At 39.4% G+C, this 27229-nt stretch overlaps 2 protein-coding genes across 13 annotated transcripts in view; both read left to right on the top strand.

The window, feature by feature from the left end:
- rptor (regulatory associated protein of MTOR, complex 1) overlaps positions 1 to 6904 on the top strand; it is a 146646-nt gene extending 139742 nt beyond the window's left edge. For 5 of the 6 annotated variants that reach the window (XM_015040097.1, XM_015040100.1, XM_015040099.1 and 2 more), the window contains 6 exons: positions 546 to 652; positions 1915 to 2042; positions 3734 to 3820; positions 3898 to 4014; positions 4138 to 4267; positions 4929 to 6904. In XM_015040097.1, coding sequence (XP_014895583.1) covers positions 546 to 652; positions 1915 to 2042; positions 3734 to 3820; positions 3898 to 4014; positions 4138 to 4267; positions 4929 to 4997 — 638 coding nt within the window. In that variant the 3' untranslated portion in view covers positions 4998 to 6904. The remainder of the gene's footprint in view (positions 1 to 545; positions 653 to 1914; positions 2043 to 3733; positions 3821 to 3897; positions 4015 to 4137; positions 4268 to 4928) is intronic. The other variant, XR_001425925.1, reaches the window with a different exon arrangement.
- Positions 6905 to 8206: 1302 nt separating this feature from the next.
- pecam1b (platelet and endothelial cell adhesion molecule 1b) lies at positions 8207 to 26813 on the top strand. Of its 7 annotated transcripts, XM_015040103.1 has the most exons (14): positions 8207 to 8421; positions 8519 to 8536; positions 11405 to 11701; positions 12091 to 12369; positions 12445 to 12717; positions 12885 to 13157; positions 13958 to 14236; positions 14578 to 14853; positions 16736 to 16840; positions 23127 to 23180; positions 24037 to 24126; positions 24570 to 24626; positions 25425 to 25447; positions 26531 to 26813. In XM_015040103.1, the coding sequence occupies exons 1-14, from the start codon at positions 8379 to 8381 to the stop codon at positions 26633 to 26635; spliced, it is 2172 nt and encodes a 723-aa protein (XP_014895589.1). In that variant the 5' UTR covers positions 8207 to 8378; the 3' UTR covers positions 26636 to 26813. The 7 variants fall into 7 exon arrangements, with proteins under 7 accessions (XP_014895589.1, XP_014895590.1, XP_014895591.1 ...); XM_015040105.1 differs by lacking the exons at positions 23127 to 23180; positions 24037 to 24126; positions 24570 to 24626; positions 25425 to 25447; positions 26531 to 26813 and adding exons at positions 16956 to 16986; positions 17980 to 18059; positions 19411 to 19984 and having other exon boundaries at positions 8209 to 8421; XM_015040107.1 differs by lacking the exons at positions 23127 to 23180; positions 24037 to 24126; positions 24570 to 24626; positions 25425 to 25447; positions 26531 to 26813 and adding exons at positions 16956 to 16986; positions 17984 to 18059; positions 19411 to 19497 and having other exon boundaries at positions 8210 to 8421.
- The last annotated feature ends 416 nt before the right edge of the window (positions 26814 to 27229 follow it).

Here is a 27229-nt window from a genome sequence, read left to right on the forward strand (position 1 = left end):
TTTAAAAAAAACCCAAAATTTTTTTTTTTTTTAAAATTTTCCTTTCAGGGGTTTTTTTTTTTTTTTTTTTTTTTTTTTACAGCTGCTGTGTCAGAGTCTGGCAGTGTTTCTGTTTTTCTCCTTTTATTTTAATCTTGGTGGGTGTATGTGTTAGTTACACAGCGGTGCAGGAAGCTGTTGCGCTAATCTTCACATTTGACTTGCAACATGTGGCAGCGAGAGCCTCCCGAAATCTCCAACAGATTGCGCTGGTTGTGTTTTGGGGAGTGAGCACATGCTGTTTTGTGTTAAACAGCTGTGTGTGAGCGCAAGTCCAGTTTAAATTGAATTAAGCGCTTAAAAACAACAAATTGAAGCAGCACTTCACAGATTGTAGGCCAATTATTTTCAGTAATCACATTTTTCAAGCTTTTTTTCTGTAATTGTGATTAAAAACCCGCCTTCTGCAGGTGTAATAACAGCGAACAGCCCTGCTGTGGCCTATTTCGGTTAGCTGTTGTGTTTATGACTCACTTTTTGACTGACGTCTCATCCATGTGTTTTAGGAGCTGGGATGGTCGTGGACTGGGAACAGGAAACTGGTTTGCTCATGACTTCGGGAGACGTGAGAGTCATTCGGATCTGGGACACGGACAGGGAGATGAAGGTCCAGGTACTTGAAGCTTTTCTTTTCTTTCCTGGTGTTTGTTCTTTATTACATTTACAGGTTTGCTACAAAGTCTGGAAATAAATTATAATATTTGATTACTTTTTTCAGGTCTTGATAAAGTTGGAGAAATAAAATAGAGTGAAAAAAGATTTGTATTTCCAAACTTAATTCCCATCCAATTTAATTTTTCTGTCTAAGTTGGTGTCCATCCTTCGTTTTTTTTTTTTTTGTTTTTTTTTATTTTGTTCTGGTATTTTTTCATTTTCTTACTTGCATCATTCCTTCTTTTTTCCTTGCATCCTTCCATTTTACTTTCTGTTCTTCATTCCCCACTTTCTTTGTTTTATCCCTTCTTCCTTCTAACACCATGTGTTTCCTTCCTTCTTTTGGTTCTTTCCTGTCCTTCCTTCTTGGCTTGCTTCTTTTGTTTCTTTTTTCCTCCTATTTTTTCCTTCTTGCCTTCCTTTTTTATTTTTTTAAGATTTTTTTGTTTGTTTTTGGGACAAGTGGCCAAGTAGAGAGAGAGAGAAAGGTAAAACCAAGATTTCAGAATTAAGCTCCAGACAGCTATGACCAATAATCTCTGTACCTAATATAATATAATAATAATAGCCTTCTTCCTTTTAATCTTATCCTTATGTCATTCAATATTTCCTTTTATCATTCCTTATTCCCTTTGATTTTCCATCATTATTCTTTTTTGTCTCCTTTTGCCCATTTCCTTTCTTTTCCTTTGTCCTTCCATCTTTTCTTGTATCCTACATTCTTCTTCTTCCTTCCTCATGTCATTCATTTTTCTTCTTCTCCATTTTTCATATTTCCTTTTCGTCCACTGCAATTTGTTTCCTGGCCTCTGTATAAACATCTGCCATAACCTCAAAGTGAACATTTGTTTTTTCTAGTTCAAAATTAGATTTTAAATAAGAGTCTGGAGGGAAATTCAGGGTAACTTTGAAAGTTTACTGATCGGAGCGCTGCCTGTGAACTAAATCAACCTTGACGTACAGTCACTATGTTAGTTGGCTTCATCTATTTAACTAATGTAACCAACCTCAGTGTGCTAATTATTGTCATGATGGATGGACTTAATACAAGTACAAATGACCTGTGGCTGCATATCGAGTCCAACTTCAAATGAGTCGGGCATGATGGATGAATTCATAGGGAGAGGTTAGTGTGAAATTAGTGTTACCTGTTGAAACCTCGACTAAAAGGTTGCTGTGTGTGTGTGTGTGTGTGTGTGTGTGTGTGTGTGTGTGAATCAGGACATCCCGACTGGAGCCGACAGCTGTGTGACCAGCCTGTCCTGCGACTCCCAGCGCTCGCTCATCGTTGCAGGTCTGGGTGACGGATCGGTGCGCGTCTTCGATCGCAGGATGGGCCCCAGCGAATGGTGAGGTCCCTCACACCGGATCCTGCACACATCTTTGTTTCCTCATCAAATTAAGCTCTATTTGGATTTATGATTTAATTTCCCTGCCCTGTTTTATTTAAACTGCCTCTCTTTTGTTTTGATTTAAGGCAGAGGAGCTGTGGCGGTTTTTGTCCACATGAACTCCCTCTGAGTCCTACATTATTCACTAATCTGTATTTATTGTACTTAAAGTGCTGTAAATCTGCCTCTGGGGTTGTCACTTCTTTTAATGGACCGTGGTGGCACTGTGTCCTGCCCCTCAGCTGGTAAAACATTATTTTAATTTCAGCCCCTGTGGGCTACAAAAAAAGAGCAGCTAAAATGTAGAAAGGCACATAAATCTTTAAAGAAAGAAAGTAAATGTAATGGCTCCCCTCAGGCCTGTGGCTACATCTCAGAAGTTTTGTTTCTCCCTCTGCGAGAGCCGGAAGCCGAGCTCACCTGGGTCGTTTGCAGGAGATGCGCTGAAGGGATATGGGGAAAATCTACAATGCAGCTTCGAGTTGAAGTTTCGCTAGTTTTATGTTTGCTTTTCTCAGCATTTTGTTGACATTGTTGGGTTAATGGGGGTCTCTGTATCTTTTGTGTTAGACATTTCAGATGCTGTGCCTGTGCAATCTATAATTCATATAACTCTGTTTTACTGTATGGATTAGGTCATTTAGATTCTGCACAGCCCCGGAGCCATGATGAGGCACATTTCAGAATGCATGCTCACAGGAAGTCGGACGTTTGCTGCCTTAGTCCTGAAGCCATACTGCCACCCTGTGGTGTTCTGTCTGTATTGCATGATGTATTATTAAGAAACACTTTATTGCTTGGTGCTTAGTTTTTATTTTAATACTTGAGCTTTACACAATCCCTTAATCTTTGAAGCATACGGCACTTTATAGAGATAGGCTAAAAGTAAAGATGGACAAATACAAAGCTCTGCCTAATTGAAAACGATGCAAGACAAGCAGTTGCATTCAGAAGTCGTCAGCCTCCTGAACAGAGTCCACCTGTGTGTCATTTAATCTCGTTATAACTCCAGATGTTCTGTGAAGCCATCCTAAGCTCAAAACGTCTCCCAGAGTTTATTCAGTTCATCGTCTCAACATGGAAAGGGAATGACACAACTACTGCACACCGGCCAATTCACTGCTGAGCTGAACCAGAGCTGCAATCTAATGATTTACATCAAAGCCTAGACAAAGACCAGACCTGAATCTTTTGGTGACAAAGATTGAAAACTGATGTTTTCACAGCTGCTCTCACTAAACTTTAGCACAAAAAAAAAAAAAGCTTGTACATGCATAACCCCAAAAGACCTGCAGCTGTATTTGTGTGAAGATGTGGCTCTAAAAGTGTTGTAATTAATGTATCATTCATGCTCTCTTCACATGTATGCAGTACTTTGTGTAGGTATATCACAAAAATTACCAAAAAAAAAAATCAGTTACAGGTTGTGGTTGTAGCATGAAAGAAAACTTGAAAAAGATTAGTGAATTTCGCAAAAGAATCAATTATCGTCTGCTTCAGATAAACTTTGCAATCCCCAGGGGAAAAAAAAAAATGTTTTCTAATAATTTCTGTCAGGTTGTGATCTCTCTGCGTTCTTTCCGACTTTTGAACTTCTTCTTTGGTCCGTCGGCATAAAGCCTAATGTTAGCCTGTGGTGTTTCTTTCAGTCGAGTGATGACCTACAGGGAACACGGAGCCTGGGTGGTTAAAGCTCACCTGCAGAAGGAGACGGATGGGAACATTATTAGTGTCAGGTAAACGCTCTACATCACTCAGGCTTTTATTCAGCCCTGTTTGCCTTGGCCGTTCTGACGCTCACGCCTTGTCCCAGTGTCAACGGAGACGTTCGCTTCTTTGAACCGCGGACGCCAGACTCGATTAATGTGCTGCAGACTGTAAAGGGATTAACGGCTTTGGACATCCACCCACAGGCCAACCTCTTCGCCTGGTGAGTTTGCTCATGTGGTCACACAAGTTCACCCTTAAAAAAAAGAAAAAAAAGAAAAAAGAGCTTTGTTACCATCTATTCCATGATTCTCTAACCTTGTTTGTTCTGCTGTTGCGGCTGCAGTGGATCGATGAACCAGTTCATAGCCGTCTACAACACTAACGGCGACGTGATCAGCAATATAAAGTACTACGATGGCTTCATGGGACAGAGGATCGGTGCTATCAGCTGTTTAGCTTTCCATCCATACTGGGTAAAACATCAGCTTTTCTGTGCTGCAGTCAAAGATGTCTGAGAAAACTGATTTTCTGACTAAACGTCTTTGTAACCTTTAATACTGGACTTCTTATTAATGAACATCCGGCATCTAACTTTTGAAGCGAATAATCATGGAAAACGACAATAATGACACTTTTCAGGATCATTGAACACAACAACAATACAAAAATACTGTTTCTGTATCTGAGAATTAAAAACTTGCGACAAAAAAAACTAATTCCAGCAGGTAATCCTAACATTGTCTTTTAATGAGGATTTTTGGGTTTTTATTGCAGCATGTGTTGCTCTAAAATAGTCATACACTTATCTAAAATTGACCTGAAGATGTACTAATGGAAATTTAAAATGAAATTTGTTTCGGCTCCCTGTTTAAAGTTTACCTTCTCTTTTACAATTATTCCATTCGGTGTTTTTGAACCTGACTGCAAGCTAATGACTCACTGCGTATTCCAGACTTTAAGAAATTTCTGAATTAGAATCCGATTAAATTTAAATGTAATGTCTTTTTGTTTTTTTTGGGGGGGTTGCTGTTCTAATTCTTTTCCGAGGCTGCTTTCTGCTACTTGCTCATGCACATCACGTAGTAAAATGAAGGAACTGTGTGTGTTGACCTCTTATTTTCTGTCTCCTTTCAGCCCCACTTGGCTGTGGGAAGCAACGACTACTACATGTCCATCTATTCAGCAGAGAAGAGGCTTAGATAACACACCAGCACAGCTCCTCTCCCTCCCACCTCCACCTTCTAACCCTGTGCCTCGCGCACTGGGATGTAAAGGATGTTTTCTTTTGTTTTGTTTTTTTTTGTTGTTTTTTTTTTGTACATATGCAATTCACCACCGTGAATGTTCAAGTGATGGCTGCTGACAAAAACTCAATGCTACCATGTCTCTATACATACATATATATATATATATATATATATAAAAATATATATATATATAATTATTGTTATTATTATGATTGTTTATTCATATTCTTATTATGAGGCTAATGATTGTAGACTTGGCTGTGCTGAGGAGTTTGTGTGTATATAATTAGCAGAAGAAGAAGAGGTTCTATTTTAAAGAAGTTCTACCCCTGGATGCCTGCAGCTCCTCCTGGCTGCACAGCGAGCATCACTACCTGAATGAACTGTGACCCGACTCCCACACCAGCCCACGGTGGGGTCACACACTGTTGAGACAGGACGCATGGACTGAGCCCCTCCCTTCACACACACACACACACACACACACACACACACACACCTCCCTGCGCTGGACCCTTGTGTTTATGTGTTGCAGGTTCACTGCAAAGAGAAGCAGCTTTAATCCGGAAGTGATGGACTGTGCTTGTTGTTATGAGGGATTATTTTTCTGTGTGTGTGTTGTTATAGCACAGATGTGCCCCACAGTGGGCCCTCATAGCCCAAAACCACAGCGGACCCCCTGTGTGCCAAACATAGTCAGAATCCTCCACCTCTTTATTGCAGCAGTAAAATTGATTTATCCTTTTTTTTTTGTTTTTGTTTTTTAATTGAGTGAAAACATGCATCTCCTCCCAGAGAACACAGCAGCACCCACCTGGAGGCTGATTGGCTCGCTTCCCTGGTTACCACCCAAAGCAATAAGGCTGCTCCTGCTGCAGCTCGGCAATACAAACACTTAGTTTGATCGTTTCCACCAGCAGAGCGTCGGGCAGGTTCTTCTGCTTCCGTCAGAGACAGGAAGGACATCGGATGTTGTCACTATCTAAACTCTGCTGATCAACGTAAACAAATACCATCCGAAGAGAAGCTAGAAAACAAGCTTTGCATAAGTACTGAAATACCACTTTCTCTTCTCGCTCTGGCAGGATTTTATATTAATTTATTTATTATTTTCAGCTCCAGCTTCCTTTGCATCGATCATGTGTCGGAGAGCTTGCGGCCTGTTTCGTGTTAGCTGCCTGCTCGTCTCCACGTCAGTCTGTGCTTTAGTCGGCACCCTTGATTTCACTCAGGAATCTAAAGAACCCACCTCAAACGGCTGACCTCAGAGCAGTGAGGATGCTCAGGTTAGTCACGCGTTATTGAGATGAGTGTCACTGTGGTGCATTTAGGGTATGGCTCTGAGGTTCGGTTTTTGTCCTGTGCGTGCCCTACCACCAACAACGTGCCTCTTCCTCCGGGCCGCAGCTTTGCCTTCTTAGCTTCTTCTTTTTAAGTATTACCTTTCTGTTCTTGTAATTTATGTTTTTAAGTGCTTCCTTTTGCATCTTATTTGCCTCAGCCTCGCCCGCTCAGACGCTACCCCGCCCCCTCCTGCGTCACATGACTGTAAGTTTGTCCTTTCCCTGTAAAAGTCACCGCTTGGAGCCAGCGGTCCGGACCACCACAGCACCGTGCCGCTTCAGCGCTGTTTGGTTCACTTCAGCAGGCATCAACAGACCAGAACCACATTCAACTAAAGTTATCCTGCTTTGAGTTTTAAGATTTTAGACTTTGGGGGGGGGGGGAGAGACTTTAACACAGTAGTAAGAAAGGAAAAGTGAAAACAATCAGGTTTGTCTCTGTGACTGTAGACGCCTTCACTGACTGTGGTTTATCAAACAAGAGATGAAATCAATGAAATAAACCAAATACAACACCTGACCTTTGTCTCTTTCTGAATAATGTCTGATTATTAAGTTTTCTGCTAACATTTGAATATAAAACAAACTAAACCTCTGGAACTTTAGCTTCTTATCAAAATATTCTAGCAGTATCTTTACAAACCTCTTTATAGGTTATTGTGCAAACATTTGAGTATATTGTTTGGTCCTTTTGTTCAGTTTCTTTAAATGTCAATAAATTACATTTCAGGGATTAGCGACTCTAGAACCATCAAACTACAGGTCCTTGATTCACATTCAGTGATAGGAAAATGGCCTGTTTATGTTCAACAAAGGAAAATTATTCTGCAAAGAGGAGTGGGCCAAAATTACTCAATGGTTACATAAGCAGCTCTTGGTGTAGGTTGTTGCCATAAAGGTTTAGATAGAAGGAACATTTGACAAAGTGAGTTTGGTTTAGAGAGTTATCAAAGAAAGATGGAAAACAGTTTTTTTATATATATTACTTACTCAATTACATTTGCTTAACTTTTTGAGGGGAAAAATACCTTTGAGTAGTTTTACTGCACCATACTTGTACTTGAGCAATAATACTGTGAAGTATTGCTACTTTTACTTCATTAAAATTTAAGGATACTTGGTGTATCGGTGTTAATTTGTATTTGCTGAGTCTTTTGTGCCATTTAGAGGCCAGACAAATACAGTAATCACTCTATATTGTCACTGGAAGCACTTTACCTTTTTTCTGGGATGCATGGACCAGAATCTGCACATAACTTTGTATTTTTTTGTCTGAGGACATCATTTTCATATATCTAATCAGATGTTACAAAGTACTCAATTTCTTGGCTATTTTTTTACTTGAAAATACTTCAACTTAAAAATATGCTGATGTTCTTCTTTTACTTGAGTACGGTTTTTTTGGTAGCCTACCCAACTCTGGTGGTAGGGCTGCTGGTTGAGTGACGGTCCTTATCACTTTTTGGACTAAGTGAGATTTATTGTATGTTTTAGCAGCAGACTTATTAGTCTGCTAGCATATAGCATTTAAACCTGGTGGATCATCTTATTTGAATAAAAATGGAGCAGGTGACCCTGTCTGGGTCACAGTTCTCCCTGTAAATGTTGGTAAAAGAAATTTGACACATGAATGCATGATGAAAGTTCTGAACACTGCATGGCCAAGCAGGCAGTCCAGCATTATTCTCATCACCATTTCACACACACACACACACACAGTATGTGGAACACATTCCACAACAGCAAAGAGTCGGGCGGCGCGAACATCCTGAGGAAACAACACTCGCTTCCTGTCAAATTAAGCCAAGTCGATGGCTGCTTGGGCTGATAACCGCCGCCACTGGGTGAGGTAAAGCACCACCTCAGTGTCTGCTCCCACCCACCAGACCCCGGTCCATCCTCGCATTAACGTGCGGCGCCCGTCAGGCAGCTCCAGTGTCCAGTGCCTAAAGGACAGCCACGACCACCAGGAGCCTCGGCGTTCCTCAGACAGGATGGGCCTCCTGCCACTGATCACCTCCACGCTCCTGTTCAGCTGTAAGGCTTCTCACCCACTTCTCTTCAAACAGGAGATGGTTGATCTGATCTTCACTAACCTGGTTATTTCTTTCTTTTCTCCAATGCTTCCACTCAGGGACAACTCTGAATGCGGGTAAGCATGTTCTGAAATAAATCCTATTTGGACTAAAGTTGTTGTATGAACAGACTAATATATATCCATGAGGGATCATTTTATCTTGAGTAAAGAAGGATGTTTAATATTTTGGTGTTGGTATTGAGCTTGGAGTTGATGTGTAAGAGCAGAGATACTCCTGTTTGGTCAGTGGGAACACTCAGTGGCGGTTATCGGAGTCACTGGTGGGAACTGGTTGGCGAGGATCGTCACACGCCTCTGGAGCTGCTGGCAGTGGGAGGTGGGAATCTGTTCATATCGGCCGCAGATACCGATCTGTAAGGCAGCAGGTCCAGGATGGAAGGAAAGTTTCTGTTTTAACTCTGCTTTGTGTGCTCAAGGCTGGATCGGTTCTTTTGCACTTCTGATATTTAGATTTTATTTCATATGGCAGATTTCATCACTTGTTTTCTTGTAATGCAAGTGATACAGATAAACTAAGTTCACACACAAAAAAAAATCAATGTTTTGACTTACCAAATGGGTAAGTTTAAATCACTTATTTTGCAGCAGTACTGTATAAATTAGGACAAAGTAAATAATAAAATAGTACAATATTTTAAAAAGAAAGGTTCCAGGGTAGAAAAATCTAATAATTTTATATAGAGCTTTGGGAAAAATTAAGAGACCACTTAAAATCATCAGTTTCTCTGATTTTACTTTTTATAGGTACATGTTTGAGTAACATGAATTTTTTTTTTCTTTTATTCCATGAACTACTGACATGTCTCTGAAATTCCAAGCAAAAATTTTGTATTTATTTGTAGAAAACAAGAAATGGTCAAAATAACAAAAAAGATGCAGTGCTTTCAGACCTCAAGCAATTTCAGGAACACAAGTTTACACTCATTTAGAAACAACAATACGAATGTTTTAACTCAGGAAGAGTTCAGGTATCAATATTTGGTGGAATAACCATGAGGTTTTCAATGGGGTTCAGTGCAGTGACCTCTCAATTTGTTTCCAGATCTGTATAGTTTAAGCTGGTCTGTTAATCAGGTCCTGCTTGGGAAACCCAGAAGCAAACCTGAGTCCTGCACGTGCCTTGTTTCCCATCATCAGCCCTGCCAGCTCCTGCTGAATGATGCTGGGCGTGGGCCAGAATCAGTGCGCTCCGAAACGGTGCTAAGTCCCCTGAGCGACCCGTTTGTTAAACAAAGTGCTTTTCCTGCCTCCTCAAGGTTTGTTTACCACCCCTCTCTGAGTCACAGCAGCAGCCACTCAACTCGTATGAGTGGTCTGATAGTTTGACGTCGGCGTGCCGAGGCTTTCTGCCTCCAACTATCCTCATTTCTGAATGCTTAACATTTTCCCCTTGAAGACGAGTCAGGATCAGGCTTGGTGCTGATGTCAGAATGAGAACAGGTTAAGATTAGGTGCTTATTTTCTCTCTATGTTGCACGTGGAGTTTGATGGCTGCAATCATTCGAGGAAAGAGGTGAAATCTGAACCATTTTTTTGTGTTTATTGTGAATTTTCTCTATTCCTGCAGAGTATGTCGTTTATTTAAAGTGGTTGGTTTTCTGGTACAAACACAGTTTTAAGCTTATTGCCTTTTTCTTGGTGATTTTTATCCATTCCAAATTCAGTGTTAATGTATGCTTGGTGTTATTACTGTATGCTGGAGCATCCTCCTTTTTCCATTTCACCCAAATTGTCACCATCAGCTAAAAGTACATTGGATTTCCGGAACCAATGACGCTCTAACCTGGCATTGACAGCAGACCCTCTAGTGCGACATTGAAGTCACATTTATATTGTCATGGTCTGAGGTAGTCCCAGCCATGAACCAAACCATATCAATAAAACTGGCACCATCACATCTGATTGAAATCTGCAGCGGCCCAAATGGACAAGCCAAGTGCCTTCAGAGAAAAAGGTTTCATGGTCAGAAGAGGCAAAGATTGAGCTGTTTGTGAATTGATCAAATAAACTCTCACAATAAAAGTGGTCCAATATCCAGATATCCATATTTATGGTCACAAAAGTCATGTGGTTTCCTGGAAACTGACTTTTAGGCATCTAATTGTTTATTGTTTATATGTACAGTCATATCAATAAACTAGAATATTAATGAAAAGTTATAAATTACCTACATCATGTAGGTGATTTATATAGTCTGTTTTCAAACTTTCATTTATGTAAAGAATGATGATTTGTTGCTTACAACTAATAAAAATGTTTAGCTGGCATTTATGATTAGATTATTACATCAGACCAATTTAAAAAAAATCTTTCCTAATGCAGAAATGTGGGTCTTGTGAAAAAAATAAGTAAAACCTGCATAACGATAATCTTGAAACGAGCTTTATCGGAACCCATATTCTAATTTATTGTGATTATTAGGTTTAAACTTGAGTTGTTTCAGTTGTTGATGTTGTACAGTAACTCCACTCTAAAAAAAAGAGTTATTTTGTTTCTATAAAAGCTCAGAATGAATGCTGCGATTCGTGCTGATGAAGAGGGCGTATAAACCTCTCAGCAGAAATGTTTTCTGTCTCGCTGTGACGTTGACTCCCAAAAAGAGTTGCTGACCCACCAAGCCTCCCTGTCGGTGATGCAGACGTTCCCCTGTCCGTTTCTGACCATTTCCCTCCTAAAGTGAATGATCAGCTCATTCATTGGATTGACCCCCTGAAAACCTCGGCAGAAACGGGATGTAATTTAGACGAATCGGCGTAAAACATTAAACCATGTCTGCGATACACCCCCTACGCCTCCTGGAAGCCATTTAATTCCTCAAAATCAGTGTTGTCAATGTGAGCTTCCCCCTTTTAATTTGACTTCTTTAAAGCTAATATGATTGTCAATTAAACTCTGATAATCGTTGCCTATGTCACACCCCAGCTGTAAAAATAACGAAAGTGGACCTGTCCATCGAGCCCAGTGCTGACGTGGAAAGAAACACCGACGTGGCTTTGAGATGCAAGGCCGAGGTTCTCACCTCTGGGACGGAGGCACTGAATCGTGTGTACACCGTATACAAAGGTGAAAGTGTAATCTACAACAAGACAACCAGCTCCTCTGAGGATTTGCTCTACCGCCTGCCTCAGGCCAGAGTCTCCAACAATGGCAAGTACAAGTGCGCGATAACCATCATGGGAAAGGCGAAGACCAGCGAAGCTGCAACACTCACAGTGACAGGTGAGTCTGTTTTCACCTGAGGATGTTTAACAGGTACGCTCTGTGTTTGAGAAAATAAAACATTGTGACAATAAATACATTGGTGAAAATGGAGAAATCAGTTTTTCTCAGAGATTGAATCTATAATAGGTCATGTTGACATGAAATATGAATATTATGCTATTATTATTATTATTAGTATTACTGTTCAAAACGATAAGATCAGTCGCCCCTTTAGAAATATCGTCACTGAGAAAAGCGTTCAACATTTATTTTCCACACTGTACATTGAAGAAAAAGCTATCTGTGGTTTGATTGGAAGTTATTTAACACTTGGAGGAAAGGGTCTGTTTCCGTTTTTGGTTTGCATCAAATCTCACTCATGTTTTTCTATGTTCACTGGTTTCCAGGCATGTCAACGCCTGTTCTCCGCATCAACAAAGCAAATATCACTGAGGGGGAATCAGTAACAGCCACATGTTTAGCACAAGGAGAGACAGGTTCCCTTTTGTTCAGCTTCCACGATAACTCCAAGGAAGTCGAAAATGGAGTGTGGGTGACCTCCAGCAGACTCACGTTTGTCCCTAAAGGCGTTGGGAACCACAACATTCACTGCTCCTACCTTGTCTTAAACATGCCATACCCATCTAAGTCGCAACAGAGCAACACAGTCACTCTTACCGTTGAAGGTACATTAGATTTGTTCATTGGTCAATTCTTCCAAGTCTCAACACACCTCATGATTTATGGGTTTTCCTCCGCAGAACTTTCCATCGAACCAGTCCTGAAGATTTCCCCTCAGGACAATGTCTACGAAGGTGACACTCTCAACATCACTTGCTCGGTTAGTAATTCTACGAAGGGCTACCAAGCAGGAGAGCTCTTCCTGAGTCAGGACACCGAACTGCTCGAGAGTGGAGAAACATATATCCATGTTAACTGGACTGCACATGCAAGAACCCCAGTCCTTACCATTAGATGCCAGATGGATCTAGGAGATGTAGAAAAAGTCGTCAGCAAGACGGTTTCAGTGAGGGGTGAGCAGACGCAGAAAGAACGATGTTACTGCATGAAATCCTTTCTGACTTTTTGCTATATTCATCATATTCTGATTGAGATTATTTCACTTCTCTGAGACCCTTCCACATATCACGATGTTTTCAGCGACTGCACGATAAATTGTTCGTTCTCAATCCATCCACAGAGCTGTTCTCCGTGCCCACTCTCAAGGTGTCTGCTGTCGAAGTCTTCCAAGAAGACGAAATTAGTCTCACATGCAGAAGTGAGAAACTGTCTTATGACAGGCTTGAAGGAGAATCCCTCATTTACAGCCTTGAACCTTTTGACTACCAAATGGTTCGGAAAGGGAATGGAGTATTTGTTGGCAAAGCCAAGACAATTGATTTCAACTATACATGTACAGCTGCTGCAAAGGGCATCAAGAAGAAGAGCAACGTGCTGACAATTCATCCTAAAGGTGAGCACATCTCTGACAAAAACAGCAGCTTCACGTTTGGTTTTTGATGTTACATACCATATTTGGTCTTCATCTGTATTCTTTATAAATAATCATGTGGCGGAAGCTGTTTGGGTTTGTTCGTTTTCGGTTCAGTTTGCAATTATTTTATGATGTGATGAGTGCCGGGTCATTCTTAATTAAAACCATAGAATATAATAGCAGTGTATGATTCAGATATGCCGTTTGATAAATCACTTTATTCTGGACATGAACTTGTTGCATAAATTTATCTCAACCTTTACCATATCAATATTTCTTCTCCATTTATGTTTATTTCTTCAAATACTTTGACTTTGAAGGCTTTGCTGATGCCATTTCTTGACTTTTCTCAGTAGATTTACTCATTAGCCCCTGTTAAAAACTACATAGTTTGTTGTTTCTGCTACTTTTTGATGCTGCTTTGGGGTTAGTGTGAGGTGTTTAATATTTCCTCATAGGTCTGTGCAATATTTAGAAATAATGCGAAATACAAAAGGTTGATAAATTTATATTACTAATAATGTACTAATTTCAACTGCTGTCCCACTGAGTTGGTAAAGAAAGTGCTCTTTAACCTGTCTGTCACTAGAGGACCCAAATTTGGGTCCTCTGTGAATGACAACCTGTGAACAACAGGTTAAAGATACTTTGTTTAAAGACACCCATCAGTTATATTTTTTGCTTCTTCCTTGTATTTGTATTTTCTGAACTAAACGTTTTGAATTGCTTTTCAATTACCTTAGGCTCGATTTTAATTTTTCTATGTCTCTCCTTTTTAGTTCCCGTCTCGACTCCAAAGATCTGGGTCTCTGGCAGTGCAGTCCTTGGGAAGAGAGTTGCAATCTTCTGTCTGTCGGACACAGGCACCCCACCCATTACATACACCCTGTGGAAGGCTAGCAAACAAAACCAAATTGCCGTTGTTCATGAGTTCAATAAAGCTGCTAACTTTTCAGTCGTCATCAATGAAACTGGAAGACTAAACCACTACCTCTGCACAGCAAGTAATGGGGACAGGACGCCTGGACTAAGTGACAAACTCCAAACAGCTGTCATTGGTAAATATCGAAATCTGAATTAAAGAATAGCACATTTATTTGGCTAATATTGTTTTGTACGAAACCCAGCCTGCTTTGCAGAATATTCTCAAGGACAGGAGTGCTTCAGTTCTCATGAGATCAAATATGTTCTGTCCCACAACGGTGCCACCATCTTGCTTTACCACTGGGTTGGGTTCCCTGGTGACAGAAAATGTGTTTGGGTCTCATTTTTAACCGCAAACTTTTTCTTTGTAACATTTTTGACAACTCTGTGTGTTTCCAGTAAATGACATGGACTATAACTCGAGATTATAACACAACACATGTATATTTGTTTTCTTTTTTTTTCTTGCCTCTAGAGCCAATGACCACCGCCTCTCTGATGGTCGTTCCTGACGTCGGCGACATTTCCGAAGGACATTCGGTCATCCTCATTTGTTCTTTCTTGGGCACACCACCTGTGACAGTTAAGTGGTTCCGGGACAGTGATGATCTGAATCCACTGGACACCACGACCACTAATTCTAACAACACAAACTACGAATTCATTGCGAACAAGGAGCACACCGACAGTTACTACTGCCGGGCTGAGAACCGAGCCAACTCTGTTAAAAGTAATAAAATCAACGTAGTAGGTGAGTCTGATTTCTGTAAACCACCTCGTCTTTCCTCATTCTATCCTCTAAATAAAAGTAAAACTAGGGACTTTATTAGATATTTGGTCTGATCTGTTAGTATGTTCTACCTTTTAATGAGCACAAAAGATTGTACCATGTTTTTTTTTTTATTATTATTCTAGAAATGTAATCATCATCCAGTTGGCCTGTCACAATAAGCAGTAAATGAATTAGTCACATGTAAAATTAAAAAGAGCTCAACAATTTCCATTTTCATTATTTATCTTCTTTCTCTTTTCTCGTTCTCTTCTCAGTTTGGTGCATTGGTCTCAACTAGCCCATTTCTGAAGGATTATTTTGTTTGCAGAGACTTCATAATTCATTTTATTTGTTGTTTAGTTTATTTATTTTGGATATTTCAAATATCTTCCAGTAGAAGTGTTAAATGTTTGTTAGAATTTAAAGTTTATTGATCTCTTAATGTGTTGTTGCATTATTATTCCTTTCCCTGAAAAATGGTCTCAAAGTGATAATTTTCTCATTTATCGCAATAACCTCTGGGACAATTTATCGTCCAGCAAAATTTGTAATCCTGACAAACCTAGTTCATGAGTCTTTCTGAGTTTTAAAAAAAAAAATCACTTGAATTTTGATATTTCAGGATTAAGCCTAATAAATCAACGCATTCTCTAGAATCTGATAGCAGCAATTCTCTGTCAGCATTTTCTGGAACAGAACTGGGATTTGTCCAGACTTTGAAATAACAAAGCAGACCCAGAACATTACACTGCCAGCATGTTTCACTGTGTGCCTGGTGTTGTTTTTCCAGAAATGCTCCATTCGTTTTATACTAGATGTAACATAAAACACATTTCCCCAAATGTTCCCCTTTTTTCTCATTAGTCCACAGGATATTTCCCCCAGAAGTTTTTGGGATGCTTTTCTGGCAAATGTGAGAAGGGCTTTGCGTTGTTTTTGATCAGCAGCGTTTGTGGCCTTGAAACTCTCCTGTCGATGACCTTTTTGCACAGTTTGTCTTTCTTCTAGTTGAATTATGAACACTGAAGTTTGAAGTTTGGTCTGCGGTGCTCCAGATCTCTTTTGTGACCCCCAGGATTAGTTGTTGATGCTTTCTTGGAATAATGTTGGTTGGCGAGTGTTTCATGTTTTCTTCTTTTGTGAATAAATGTTCTCACTGTTGTTCACTTGACTCCCAAAGCCAGAGATGTTTTTAGCCTTTGTCATGTTAAGTCAGGACCCGTTTCAGTGATTTCTTGATTTTATTTTGCAATGAAATTTTTACAAGTCTATTTTACAAATCTACCAGTCCATAAAACATTTACATTCCTCTTCAATCTCAGAAACTGACACACACTTGCTTTATGAAAGATCTGGTGGTGAATCACACCTGCAAAGGGGGAAAAAATAGTAGAAATAAAAAAATGAAATACAACAAAAACAAATTAATTTTCTACAGAGCTTGCTGAAATAAAAATAATCAATAGTTTTTCAAGTCTTTTCTTTCTGATATCTTTTGTTTTTCCTCTCCTTAAAACTCTTATTTTTGCTGCAATGCTCTTCAAGTAACATTTAGATCCCTCCTGACTGACACCTCAGTCCATTTCTGTCATTTGTTTTCTTAAATTGGCGACTTTGGAAACTTTAACTCGTGTCATTTGCTCTTTATTTGTCTATTTATCCCTATCCACCAAAATCCGCTGATAAACATGTAGATATTTGTAAATTTAATAAAACGATCAGAAATTTCCTAACCTCCCTGTACTAATATTTTTTCTCTAAAACTAGCAAAAAACATAATAATTATAAAATTTTAAATCTTTCTTCATATCCTCATTTCTTATCTCATGTTTCTTTTTGTCCTTTGTGTCTCTCTTTGCAGTCGGCATGGCGATGTGGAAGAAATTACTGATTCCTGGGACCATAATACTGGTGGTGTTCTCACTGGTGATGGTGGGCTTTATTCTGTTCACAAGATCCAGGAGAGGTAGAGACATCTACAGTCCTCCAGACACTCAGGCCGCTTACATCTTTAAATAAAAACCAGCCTCCCTCCTCCTGCTGCCTCCCCCTCTCTTCTGACTGATCGTTTCTTATTGTAGGAAAAAGAGAAAGAGCTGCTGAATTGTCAGTGTGAGTTGGCTTTGACTTTTCGCTTCTCCTGAATGTGCTGGATGTTTTAGGAGCTGGTGAAGGGTGTTCAGATTTATCAGGTGGTTCAGACGATGCGGCAGAGTTTGGATGCGGCGGGTTATGGGAAGCACTTGGCGTGTTTTGCATGTTTGTAGACAGAAACACAATTTGTTCTTTCAACATTATATTCCTTGTTCCGGTAGTTCATATTTATAGGGAGCCAAATGGATAACTGCTTCACTTTTATTTACTATTGTTGTCCTGCAGGGTATCCAAAATGATTTAGTATTTATTTACCTTTTAAACATAGCTCCAAAGATCAATTGTTTCATGATAAACTACAGAACAGAAACCATGAAATAATTAGATAAATAATCACTTAGATTTGCATAGAAGAAACATTTTCAGGAATTGCATATTGTTAATTCTGTAATAATAATAATAATAATAATAATAATAATAATAATCTTAAAATCTCAAATGAGTTTTATGGATTTTTTAAAAATGTATTTACTGAATGATGAGACTTTTGCTTTAATTAGTAAACATAGTTTTTTTTTCCTCATTTTACTATTACGCATGAATTGATGCTATCAGACCATTGCTAAATAAATATTAACCAAAGAAAACAAAGTTCTAGTTCTGCGGTTGGCTACCTCACTGAGTCAGTTTGCACATCGTGAACATTTTACGCTGATTTGTTGCTTTTACTTGAGTCACTTCCTTCTTCAGGTCCTTTCTTGTCAAGTTGTTATTTGTCGCAGTTATGTTTGTCTTATTGGAACATTGTTCTGGAGTCAGTTTAGAGTAAAGGTAAATTAATACTGATGCATTTTTTTCTTCCACGACTTATGGATAAGTGAAAAATGTGGGCAGAAACCACAGTCGCACGATTACAATGTCTACTACATGCAAAACACCTCGTGTAGTTTCTTTAGTGTTTATCTGACGTCACGTTTGCCTGCAGCTGACTTTATTTTCACCATTTCTCAGAAAGCCTGCGAGCCCTAAATCAGATGACTCTTTAACAGTGGCTCTAACCCACGACACAGAGGTTTATAATGCAGCCACAGGTAGCTTGGTTTTTACCGTCCTCCTGTGTGTTGCTTACAGGCCCCATCAGTATTTATCACCTAACAAGCCATTATCCCACCCTAAACACTCATCACACTGTGTTGTAACACCTTTACTCACAGCAATAATCCATGCTCTGGCCTGCATGCATGAAGAGGTCAGATCAGGATGACCTTATTGTTGCCTGTGCTTCCTTTGAGTGGCAGATTTCTTGTTTTTTTTTTGTTTTGTTTTTTTTGTGCATGCTCAGCATGTTTATCATTGAGGACAAAATTATTATTAACCCCCCTGTGTGATTTGATGTTTCACAAAATGTTCCTAGGTGCTGATCCTTGCTCTCAACAGAGCAAGAATCAGTTTTCTTTGGATAGCGCTGTTATTTATTTGTATTTGCATAAAATAACCAAGCCATTTTAGGGAAAAAATGCAGGGGTCAATATTATTAGCCCTCTAAAAACTGACCTTTTTATTAAGGCAGCTTTAATGCACACCAGTGGTTTGAACTGAGATGTATCCTCTAACCTTTAATCCTTCATTAAGGATTTCAGCTTTCATTTAGGAATGCATCATATCAAAAACAACAACAAAAAAATCTCTTTAAATTGGAGAAGGAAGGAGAGACCTTTAACCTAAAGAATATACTCTCCCCACAGTGGAACACGTTAGAGGGAGTATCATGCTGTGGTGAAGCTTTAGCACAGCTGCACTTTGAAATCTCTTCTTGCTTGAAGGAAATCAGAATAAACAACCCTAGATGAAGAATTTGAAAAGAGCAAAAAAAAAAAAACCCTGAAGAAGTCAGCAGTAAAACATGCGTCGCTCCTGGTGAAGAGCTGCATTCACCAAACATTTCTGACTGATGTGCAGCCAGCATAGAAAATCTGGAGTGAACTGAAGCCAAAGCTCCGTTCCAGATCAGAGAGAGGAGAACGATGTCTAATTGATCAGGGAACTTGTCAGATTGTTGAAAAGTACAACAAATTACTTCTGGTTTTTTATCCAATAACAAATAAATACAGATAAATAACTGGAACAGGAGGGTAATATTTTTGGCCCATGTGTTGTTGTTTTTTTTTTGAGTGAATAATGTAAACATCCCAAATGAAAATTAGATGTTTGAAAAAAGCAGGGGCGTCTGATAAATTCTGTCCTTAAATGTGTGATAAATCTCCTTGTCCTCGTATTATTATTATTTTTTTTGCCTTTGCATGTCGTGTTATGCTTGAGCATGAGTCACAGCAGCATTAGCAATGAGACACAGTTTGTTTTCGGTGTATCCGCAAGAAGGGAAGTTACTTTTCTCTCATTTTCTGCAACCTGCTTAGAGCAGCCATTATCCTCTTGTTCCAGACGCAGCGTCGTTCTATGATGACAAGGAGGGGAGAGTGACCAATGGGACGCGAGGTAGCGTTGCATCGCTTCCTGCAGACATCAGCAACAGGAGCAGCTACAGTATCCCAGCAACAGTGTAGAGGCAGAGTGCTCTATCTTTAAAGAAAACCAAACTCTGAAAGACTTACGAGACAAACACAGGAGACAGAAAACACTTTCCTGATGTTTACGACATTTTGGAGGAAGTGGACAATATTTTGTTTCCCTGCAAAATGGAGGGCCCCATTTTTTGTTTTGTTTTTTCTTTGTTTTTTTTTTTTTAAGAACAAGAAATAAACTAGGGACCACTGCTCCCTCTCCCCTCCTCTTTCAGTCATTGTCCTAACAATCGTTTTTTGACCTTTATGTCGTTTTTCCGTGTGACTGCATGCCCGTTTCTTGTTTCATCTGTTCATCTAATCTACATGAAGTAAACCTGATAACACTGATCTGTATATATTATAACAGGAAATGTGTGTATATAATTTTGGTTAATTACTGGACTGATGACGGAGAGCAGTTCTGTAGAATAAAGGTGTTTATTTTATTTAGAGGTGTGTCTCAACCGTTCATTCATTTCTCCCGCTTTTGAACGACACCTGAATTGCTGAAATATGTTGTTAAACACTGGCAGTCAGAAGTTTACATGCACTAATCATAGGTTTTGGGGCTTCTGTTGATGCATAAAATATAAAATAGGAAGTTTTTTTTTCTGTACATTACAGAAACAGGCTGGGACATGTGATACACAAAACCAAGCGACATTCATTTAGATGTCCCTTATGGAGCTCCACATGATTTCTTTTTGTTAACCTTCCAGTTCCTGGTTTAATTATCCTGACCACTATTCTTGACATTGACAGGATTATAGAACTTGTTGGTTTTCAGGGTGGATATGATCACATTTTGACAGAGATGATGTCATTTCTTCAGGACTGCCATTCAGAGTGAGTCTAAAATTTCAACCTGGCCTACAGAGTGCTATCAAGAGAGCAGACTTGGCTTCCACACCTTCGTAGCTAATCACATGGACAAGTCGGAGCTCTTCTTGATTGGGCAAGAAAAATGATGCTGCTTGGTTACAATGAGAAGACTTATGTTTGGGGCATTCAAAGTAAAGTTTTCAAACCAAACAACTCTGTGCCTGATGTCAAGTGTGGCGGTGGTTGTGTCATGGTGTGGGTTTGTTTTTCTGGCAGTGGTACAGGTACATTAACAACCTGGGTAGAATAACGAAGAGAAAAGTCACATCATCAGCTTGACGGTGGAAAGCAGGACCGGTTTAGGTGATCGAACAGGACAATTATCCCAAGTATATATCAAAGTGCTGCTGGGATATATAAAACAGGCTAATATTTAGCTTGAAAAAATGCTCTCAGCCTCAGCCTTAATTAAAAAAAAACATGAGCAGCATTACTATTTTGATTGAGGGTGTTTCCACAATTCAAAAGTATGCACCTAATTGTTGTTCCATAATAAAATAATTAAATCTGTGAGGCGACCCTGAACAAAGACTAGTTCAAATGCATCATTGTAACTGTGACATTCATGCCAGTCATGTGTTTATATAAACCTCTGACTGAACTGTGACATATCTGACATATGACCTTGCAGGCTTGGTTTTATCGAAGTCCTGAGGCAAGAGCGACTGCATACCATGAAGTCAGTTTGCTTCCTGAAAGCTAAATGCTCTGCAGAGACTTCCTTGGAGGAACAATGGAGTCTCTGATTTGCTTCCCATGCTGGCATGAAGAGCTCTGCTGCGCTGATCACACTGCTGGTATTTTGGCGGGTTGGGTTTGTTTTGTTCCAGGCCAGGCGAGTTTGAATGCACTCAGCAGGGGCAGGAAATTATTCACATAAGCCTCGATTGAGCCGCATGTGAGATTACATTACCAACTGGGAAAGTTGTTTTTGCCAGAATCTGCGGCACAGTCGCTCTTAAATTAACAGACTATTGTGAACAACTCAGCTGAGTTTCTGAGGGTTTCTGTGTTCAGCAATTAAGGATGTGAAACCTTTTTTTGTTTTTTTGTTACAATAACTTAGAGGGTCATAGTGACATGGAACGCCACAGAAAGTTTCTCCTTGCTTTTAGCAAAGAATATATGCCAGATTAAGAATACATTTAAAAGACACATGGAAAAAATATGAGTGTGTTTATGGGAATTTGTGAAAATTATTTCAGGAGTGCATTCGTCTAATCACATTGTCCAGTTGAATCTATCTCAGTTTATTGATCTTGCTTTGTGCTCTAGTTGATGCTCATATTGGAACTTAAAGCTGCAGTATGTAAGTTTTATAAAAAAAAGAAATATATATATATATTTTACATATTTGCTGAAACTGTCACTATGTTGTGACAGTATGAGACAGATAATCTGAGAAAATAAAAAATATCTGCCTTCTCCCAGTGCTAACTGGAAACAACCAGTCAGAGATAGAAGGAGGGTCTTAGTGCTGTCCATCATGTATGCGTTGCTTACCTAACACCTTCCCTCTCCCTTTGCATTTTTCTCAAGAGGTTGTCTTTTCAACTCACAATTCGTTTGTGCTCGGTCTCATTTTACCCACCATGTCCAACTTTGCATTACAGGTTAATATCAATAATATCCGGGTTAAGTTATCCTAGCTTGGCAGCTAGCAGCCTCTCAACTCCTCACAATCTCTATAAGTGAAGGATGGGACCCCGGTGCAGAGCAGATGGAAATTTCCTTTTAACAAGGGAAAAAAACAACAAAAACAAACTAATAATCTGCACAGGAGAAAGTTGAGGCAATCAGACAGGAAAACAACAAAGGAACTGCACCGCAAGGAGACCAGCATGGAGAAAAAACAGAGCACAGAAAACAGGATAATCTGGTAAGGAGGTGAGAAAACTGTTCAGGTTACAACTACCAGGAGGGAGAGTGAGAGACATGAGAATCATGTGTGACTAATAAGAAGAAGGAAGGGCAGCTGGAACAACAAGAACTTCAGCAGGGAACTAAAGATAGAGGCTAATAAAAAAGGACACTGTGGGATTTTACCAAAACAAACCTGATTAAAGCTAACACATAATCAAAACTAAATACAGATAAAACAAGAAAGAACTGAGATTCTCACGACATGAAGACTGCAATAGAGGGGGTGATGACAAAAACACACTAAAGATGACAAAGGAGGAAAGAGTGCATAAGAATGCGATGATGATGATGAGAATGAACACTGCAAAGGAGAGGATGGTGTTAGTGATTGAGACAATGTTGGAGACATTAGAGAGGTTGCAGCAGATGGACGATGGATGGTCCAGACGTCGGTTCTGGAGGAGGCCTGCAATCACTCTCTGAAGGTTACAGTTTCATTTCTTTTGTTTTTTGTTGTGGAAGCTCCAAAGAGTCTCCATGGGGAGCGCAGAGCGCAGCTCAGGCTGCGTAGGCACCGGAGGACCGACGGGAACTTTGCGGTGATGACTTGTACCGGGCCGAGCTGAGACCTTGACCCATCTGCTTTCCTTATTTGTGTTTAAAAGTTTGAAAAATTTGTTTAGTGGATTTTCTTTTCTTTTCTTTTCCTTTTTTATTTTTTTATTTTTTTATTTTTTGCATGCTGGGAAAGTTTCCAGAAATTGCTTTTGATATAATTTCGCCCCTTGAGGTTTAAATTGTAAATTATAGTTTTGTCTTAACTTAATCTGTTTGGTCTGTGTTTAACAGTGAGAGTGGACAGAACTCCAGAGAGCGTATGGAGCAGCAGGAAACCTGAAGCAGGTGAGACAAAACTGCAGCACCATTACCATCGTGGGGTTCATACATTTCTTTCAAATCATTTGTTAAAAGAACTAAAGAATTTTACATTTAGTCATTAGTCATCAGCCTTACAAAAAGACAGATCTATTTTCATTTGAAAGAGAATTGTGGATGTGATTAGCAATTGTTATTTAGAGACAATTATTGAACATTAGTGGTTGTTTGATGCCTATGTTTGTATTTTTTATTCCGTCTTTCTTCCTGTGTTTCTTTTCCATGTTGTTTAGGTATGAAAATAACAGAAGCGTCCTTCAATAATGACATTAGTTACTAACTGCATCAGCTAAATTTACAATTGAGTAAATTGAGAAGCCAAGGCAGAAACATTTCATACATTTTGAGTGAAAACTGACATAAACTCTCGCGGATTGACAAATAGACACTTGTTGTTTTCATATCTGAGATAGTTCCAATTGCTGCCTTTCTTGTCTTTACTTTACTGAAAGACCATATTTTCATCTGGTTTTCTCTGGACTCCGTTTTATTCTGACTTATTGTCTTCAGGAAAGTCGTTCGTCCCTGCTGAAACTGCTTTATTTGTTTCGCTATCATCTCTTGGGGTCTCATGTGGCTGATAAGGCCTTTCATCCTGGTGCTGGCAGAGATTTGTGGTGGTTTTGAATTTTTGTAAATGCCTCCACAGAAAAGGATTCTGTGGCCTTTTAGAGTCACTGTCTTCGGGGTGTTAAAGTGGCAGGAATTTCACTTGCTCGGATTGACATAGCTGCCTATCTATTTGTGTGGATGTGGGGTGCTAGAGAATGAAGAGATTTTGAAATGTCGCGTTATTGCGTTGACGTGAATTTTTCTCATGCAGAAACTGACGATGATCTCAGCACGTTGTCCAACGAGCCAGAAGTGGAGTACACGGAGGTGGTGCATCCGCGCTCATCAGATCCTGCTAAAAGTAATACACAAAAACCTAAACTCTTCTCTGCGTGAAGCCTCAGCTCGTCTGCTCTTTTTGTTACCCAGAGCTTCTCCCTTTTCTGGACAAATCTGCAGAACTGTGCCACATTCCTTAGACGCTGATAAGACAGGGCAAGACTTCCTGGGAGGGGCCTAATTACACTTAATTGATACACCTCATTGCTGACATGGATAGCTGATGGGATTTCCAGCACTGTTGCAGCAGTTGTAAACAGGAAGGGTTGAGCTAATTGCAGAGAAGGTTTTGATGTTCGTTCCTTCATTGTCATGGCCTCGTGCTCTGGATCCCATCGGGGTGAAGACAGTGGCAAGACCCTCCTATTTTTAGGACGCTGTTTATGATATTTCAAACAGACAGTATCTGCTCAAATTTTTTCCTTTGATGCTTAGACTGCCTGTTTTTGTCTCTTCCACGAACAGACCCTCTTAGAAAAGGCACAGACACAGTTTACAGCGAGCTCCAAAACTCTCCACACGGTGAGTTCGCCTCCACTAACACCCTTTTATTGACAATGTCTTAAATTGTTCTGGTTTGAATACTGAGTGACTTTTGTTCATCTGCCTCTGTGTTTTCTTTTTTTTTCTTTTTTATTTGGATAGTTTTTATCCAAAATATTACAGAAAACCTATAATAAATTGGAACTTCTTTTTTTTTTTATTCGCTGTAGTTGTTCCTTGCCTTATCTTTCCAGTCTGAGAAAAATAACTGTTCAAATGCATAATTAGATCCCCAAAAGTCATTTGATCAAACCTATAAACTTTTTCTTTCTTTGCAGCCATATGAACCCTGTTGTTGCATCCCCTTAAGGCTTGACTTCTGGCTCTAAAATGGGAAAAGAATATACAACAACAATATTTTTGGCTTGAGCCTCTTTACATTTTTACTAAACATGACGTGGAGTCAGAGAGGTGAATTTGCACTGCAGCTCACAGGAGCAGTCTCATCCTGTTACTGCAGTCAGGAACTTCCTGTTATTATACAAGCAGACAGAAGCTGGACATGTCTATCATGTAGCCCATCAGAGACCTAATGTTTCCTGTACAAAGGAACCGTGAGTTGTTTTAGGTTGTTTTTTTTTTACCCAAGTGCGTATCAGACGTAATGTAAATACAGAGTCAGATTAGAGATATTAGGCTGGGTTTATGGGGCAGAGGTCCCTGCAGAGGGGTTCCTAATGAATCACTGATAAAAATGACTAATGGGCTGCTCTGAGGTCAGGCAGTGAGTGGGCAGGACTTTGCATGTTTAACTGGTGATGCTTTTTTTTCCTGCAGGTGCCACTGACCACCACGACTACGTGAGTAACTGGGCGTTCTTCCGAGACATTTCTTAACAATGAGTCATTGGATGGCATCTACAAGTTTTGCCCTAAAAGGCAGAATTACATGCTAAAAGTGTTTTGCCAATTTCGTTTTGTTCTGTACAGAAAAATGCCAAAAAAAATAAATAAATAAATAAAAAAGTCTCGATCCGTCCTAAGATGTATAAAAAATATTTACTTTTAGTCATTTAAAAAGATATTGTTTCTCAGGTTTCCAGAAGTATGTAATGGAAAATACAGCAAACACCCGCTGTAACGTATATAGAAGCTGATTTTTCAAAATCAACTTTTCCACATTTAGCAAAATTAAACATTAAATTAATAATATACTTAAGTAAAATATTTAGCTAAATAATTAACTAAATGAAATGTGTAACTCAGCATTTAGCTAGATTAAATTTTTAGCTACATTTATCCAGATTTATCTTAGAAATTCAAGATTGAGACAGATCATTTTAAGACCTTTTTTTTTTGTTTTGTTTTTCTTTTAGATGTCTGACATTAAATGTTTTGTGCCTTCAAGGACTATTATGCCAAACCCTTGAAGGATGGATTTCTCAATTCTTTGCTGAATAACATGAACTCCATGTCCTTCCTAAAACCTTCATTTTCAGTTTTTGTCTTCGGCCGCCTCCTGGTTGCTTTGACTCTCTGCAGCCATAAAGGGAAACTGTTGTCAAAGTTTCCAGAGATGAACAAAGGCATTTGGCGCCCAGGCTTCCTTTCCTATCAGTTGTTCAGATCAGCACTTTGCTCCAGTCAAATTAGTGCCAAGCCCATCCCGACCAACATGCAGCCTCACTGTGTGCTGCTGCTGCCCTTACATGGCATTGAAGGCAGCAAAATGGGAGCAACTGGACATAATAAACAGTGCATGCATCTTCTTCTTTAAAGATGCTGTTTGGTCTGATTGCTTAAGATTTCATGCTTGCGTTTTATAGGTGTATTCACCAGTAAAAAAAAAAAAAAAAAAAGAGATCGAATCCTTGTTTATAGCTTATTTTGGTTATGATGCGGTTTTAAATTTGAGTTTGCTGACTTTGCATTACGTGTCTGCAGGGTTCAGTAAAGTACGTTGACCTGAATGGAGACCAGCAACCTAGGATCACGCAGCACAGTCCTAAAGATAGCAGCTACTCAGATCTGCCGATGCCTGTGGATTGAAGATGAGTGCTGTCTTTACTCACTTCATGGGCTGTAATGTTTTTTCTTTCTCCCTTACGCTTCATGTCCACGCTTTTCTGTTTCTTTAAAACACTTCACCACTTACTTTCAGTCATATTACTGACTGCTGGATTGCTGTAAATATTTTTCACTTTAATAAAAGCCTTTTAAGCCAACACATTACATCTTCATGTGTGATTTAACAACAAGAGACGATGATCCTATAAAAAGCTTTGAAAATAAATGACCACGGAAAAGAACTTTTTGCTGTTTCTTGACATACTTACATTTTAATATCAGACAAAGATATAAAAATACAAATATGCGTTTTGATATTATCGTTTCATTTACAATAATAAAAAATATCACTGGCCTGTCATTTCAATGATTAACTACATTGTTTTGACGAGTTTAAGCTACACCCATGCCACAGGCATAAAGTTGGCCAAATGATCTGAAAGGAAACACATAATGCTTCTGTCTAAACAACTTCAAGAAGAGATGAGAACATTGAATCCCTCTGGGTTTCAGCGTCATTTCTCAGGCTTTTGCCAAACCACACCAAGTGTCGTCGTCCACAAATGGAGAAAACAT

The sequence above is a fragment of the Poecilia latipinna genome, unplaced genomic scaffold (assembly GCF_001443285.1).
Source record: "Poecilia latipinna isolate Pla-1442-1.1 unplaced genomic scaffold, P_latipinna-1.0 Scaffold496, whole genome shotgun sequence".
NCBI lineage: Eukaryota > Metazoa > Chordata > Actinopteri > Cyprinodontiformes > Poeciliidae > Poecilia > Poecilia latipinna.

Bases quoted from the DNA above. Each gene is read 5' to 3' on its own strand.
- pecam1b (XM_015040103.1), top strand. From the start codon at position 8,379: ATGGGCCTCCTGCCACTGATCACCTCCACGCTCCTGTTCAGCT. The intron at 14,237-14,577 runs GTAAATATCGAA...TCTTGCCTCTAG, and splicing joins ACTCCAAACAGCTGTCATTG to AGCCAATGACCACCGCCTCT. The intron at 16,841-23,126 runs GTAGAGACATCT...TGTGTTTAACAG, and splicing joins GTTCACAAGATCCAGGAGAG to TGAGAGTGGACAGAACTCCA.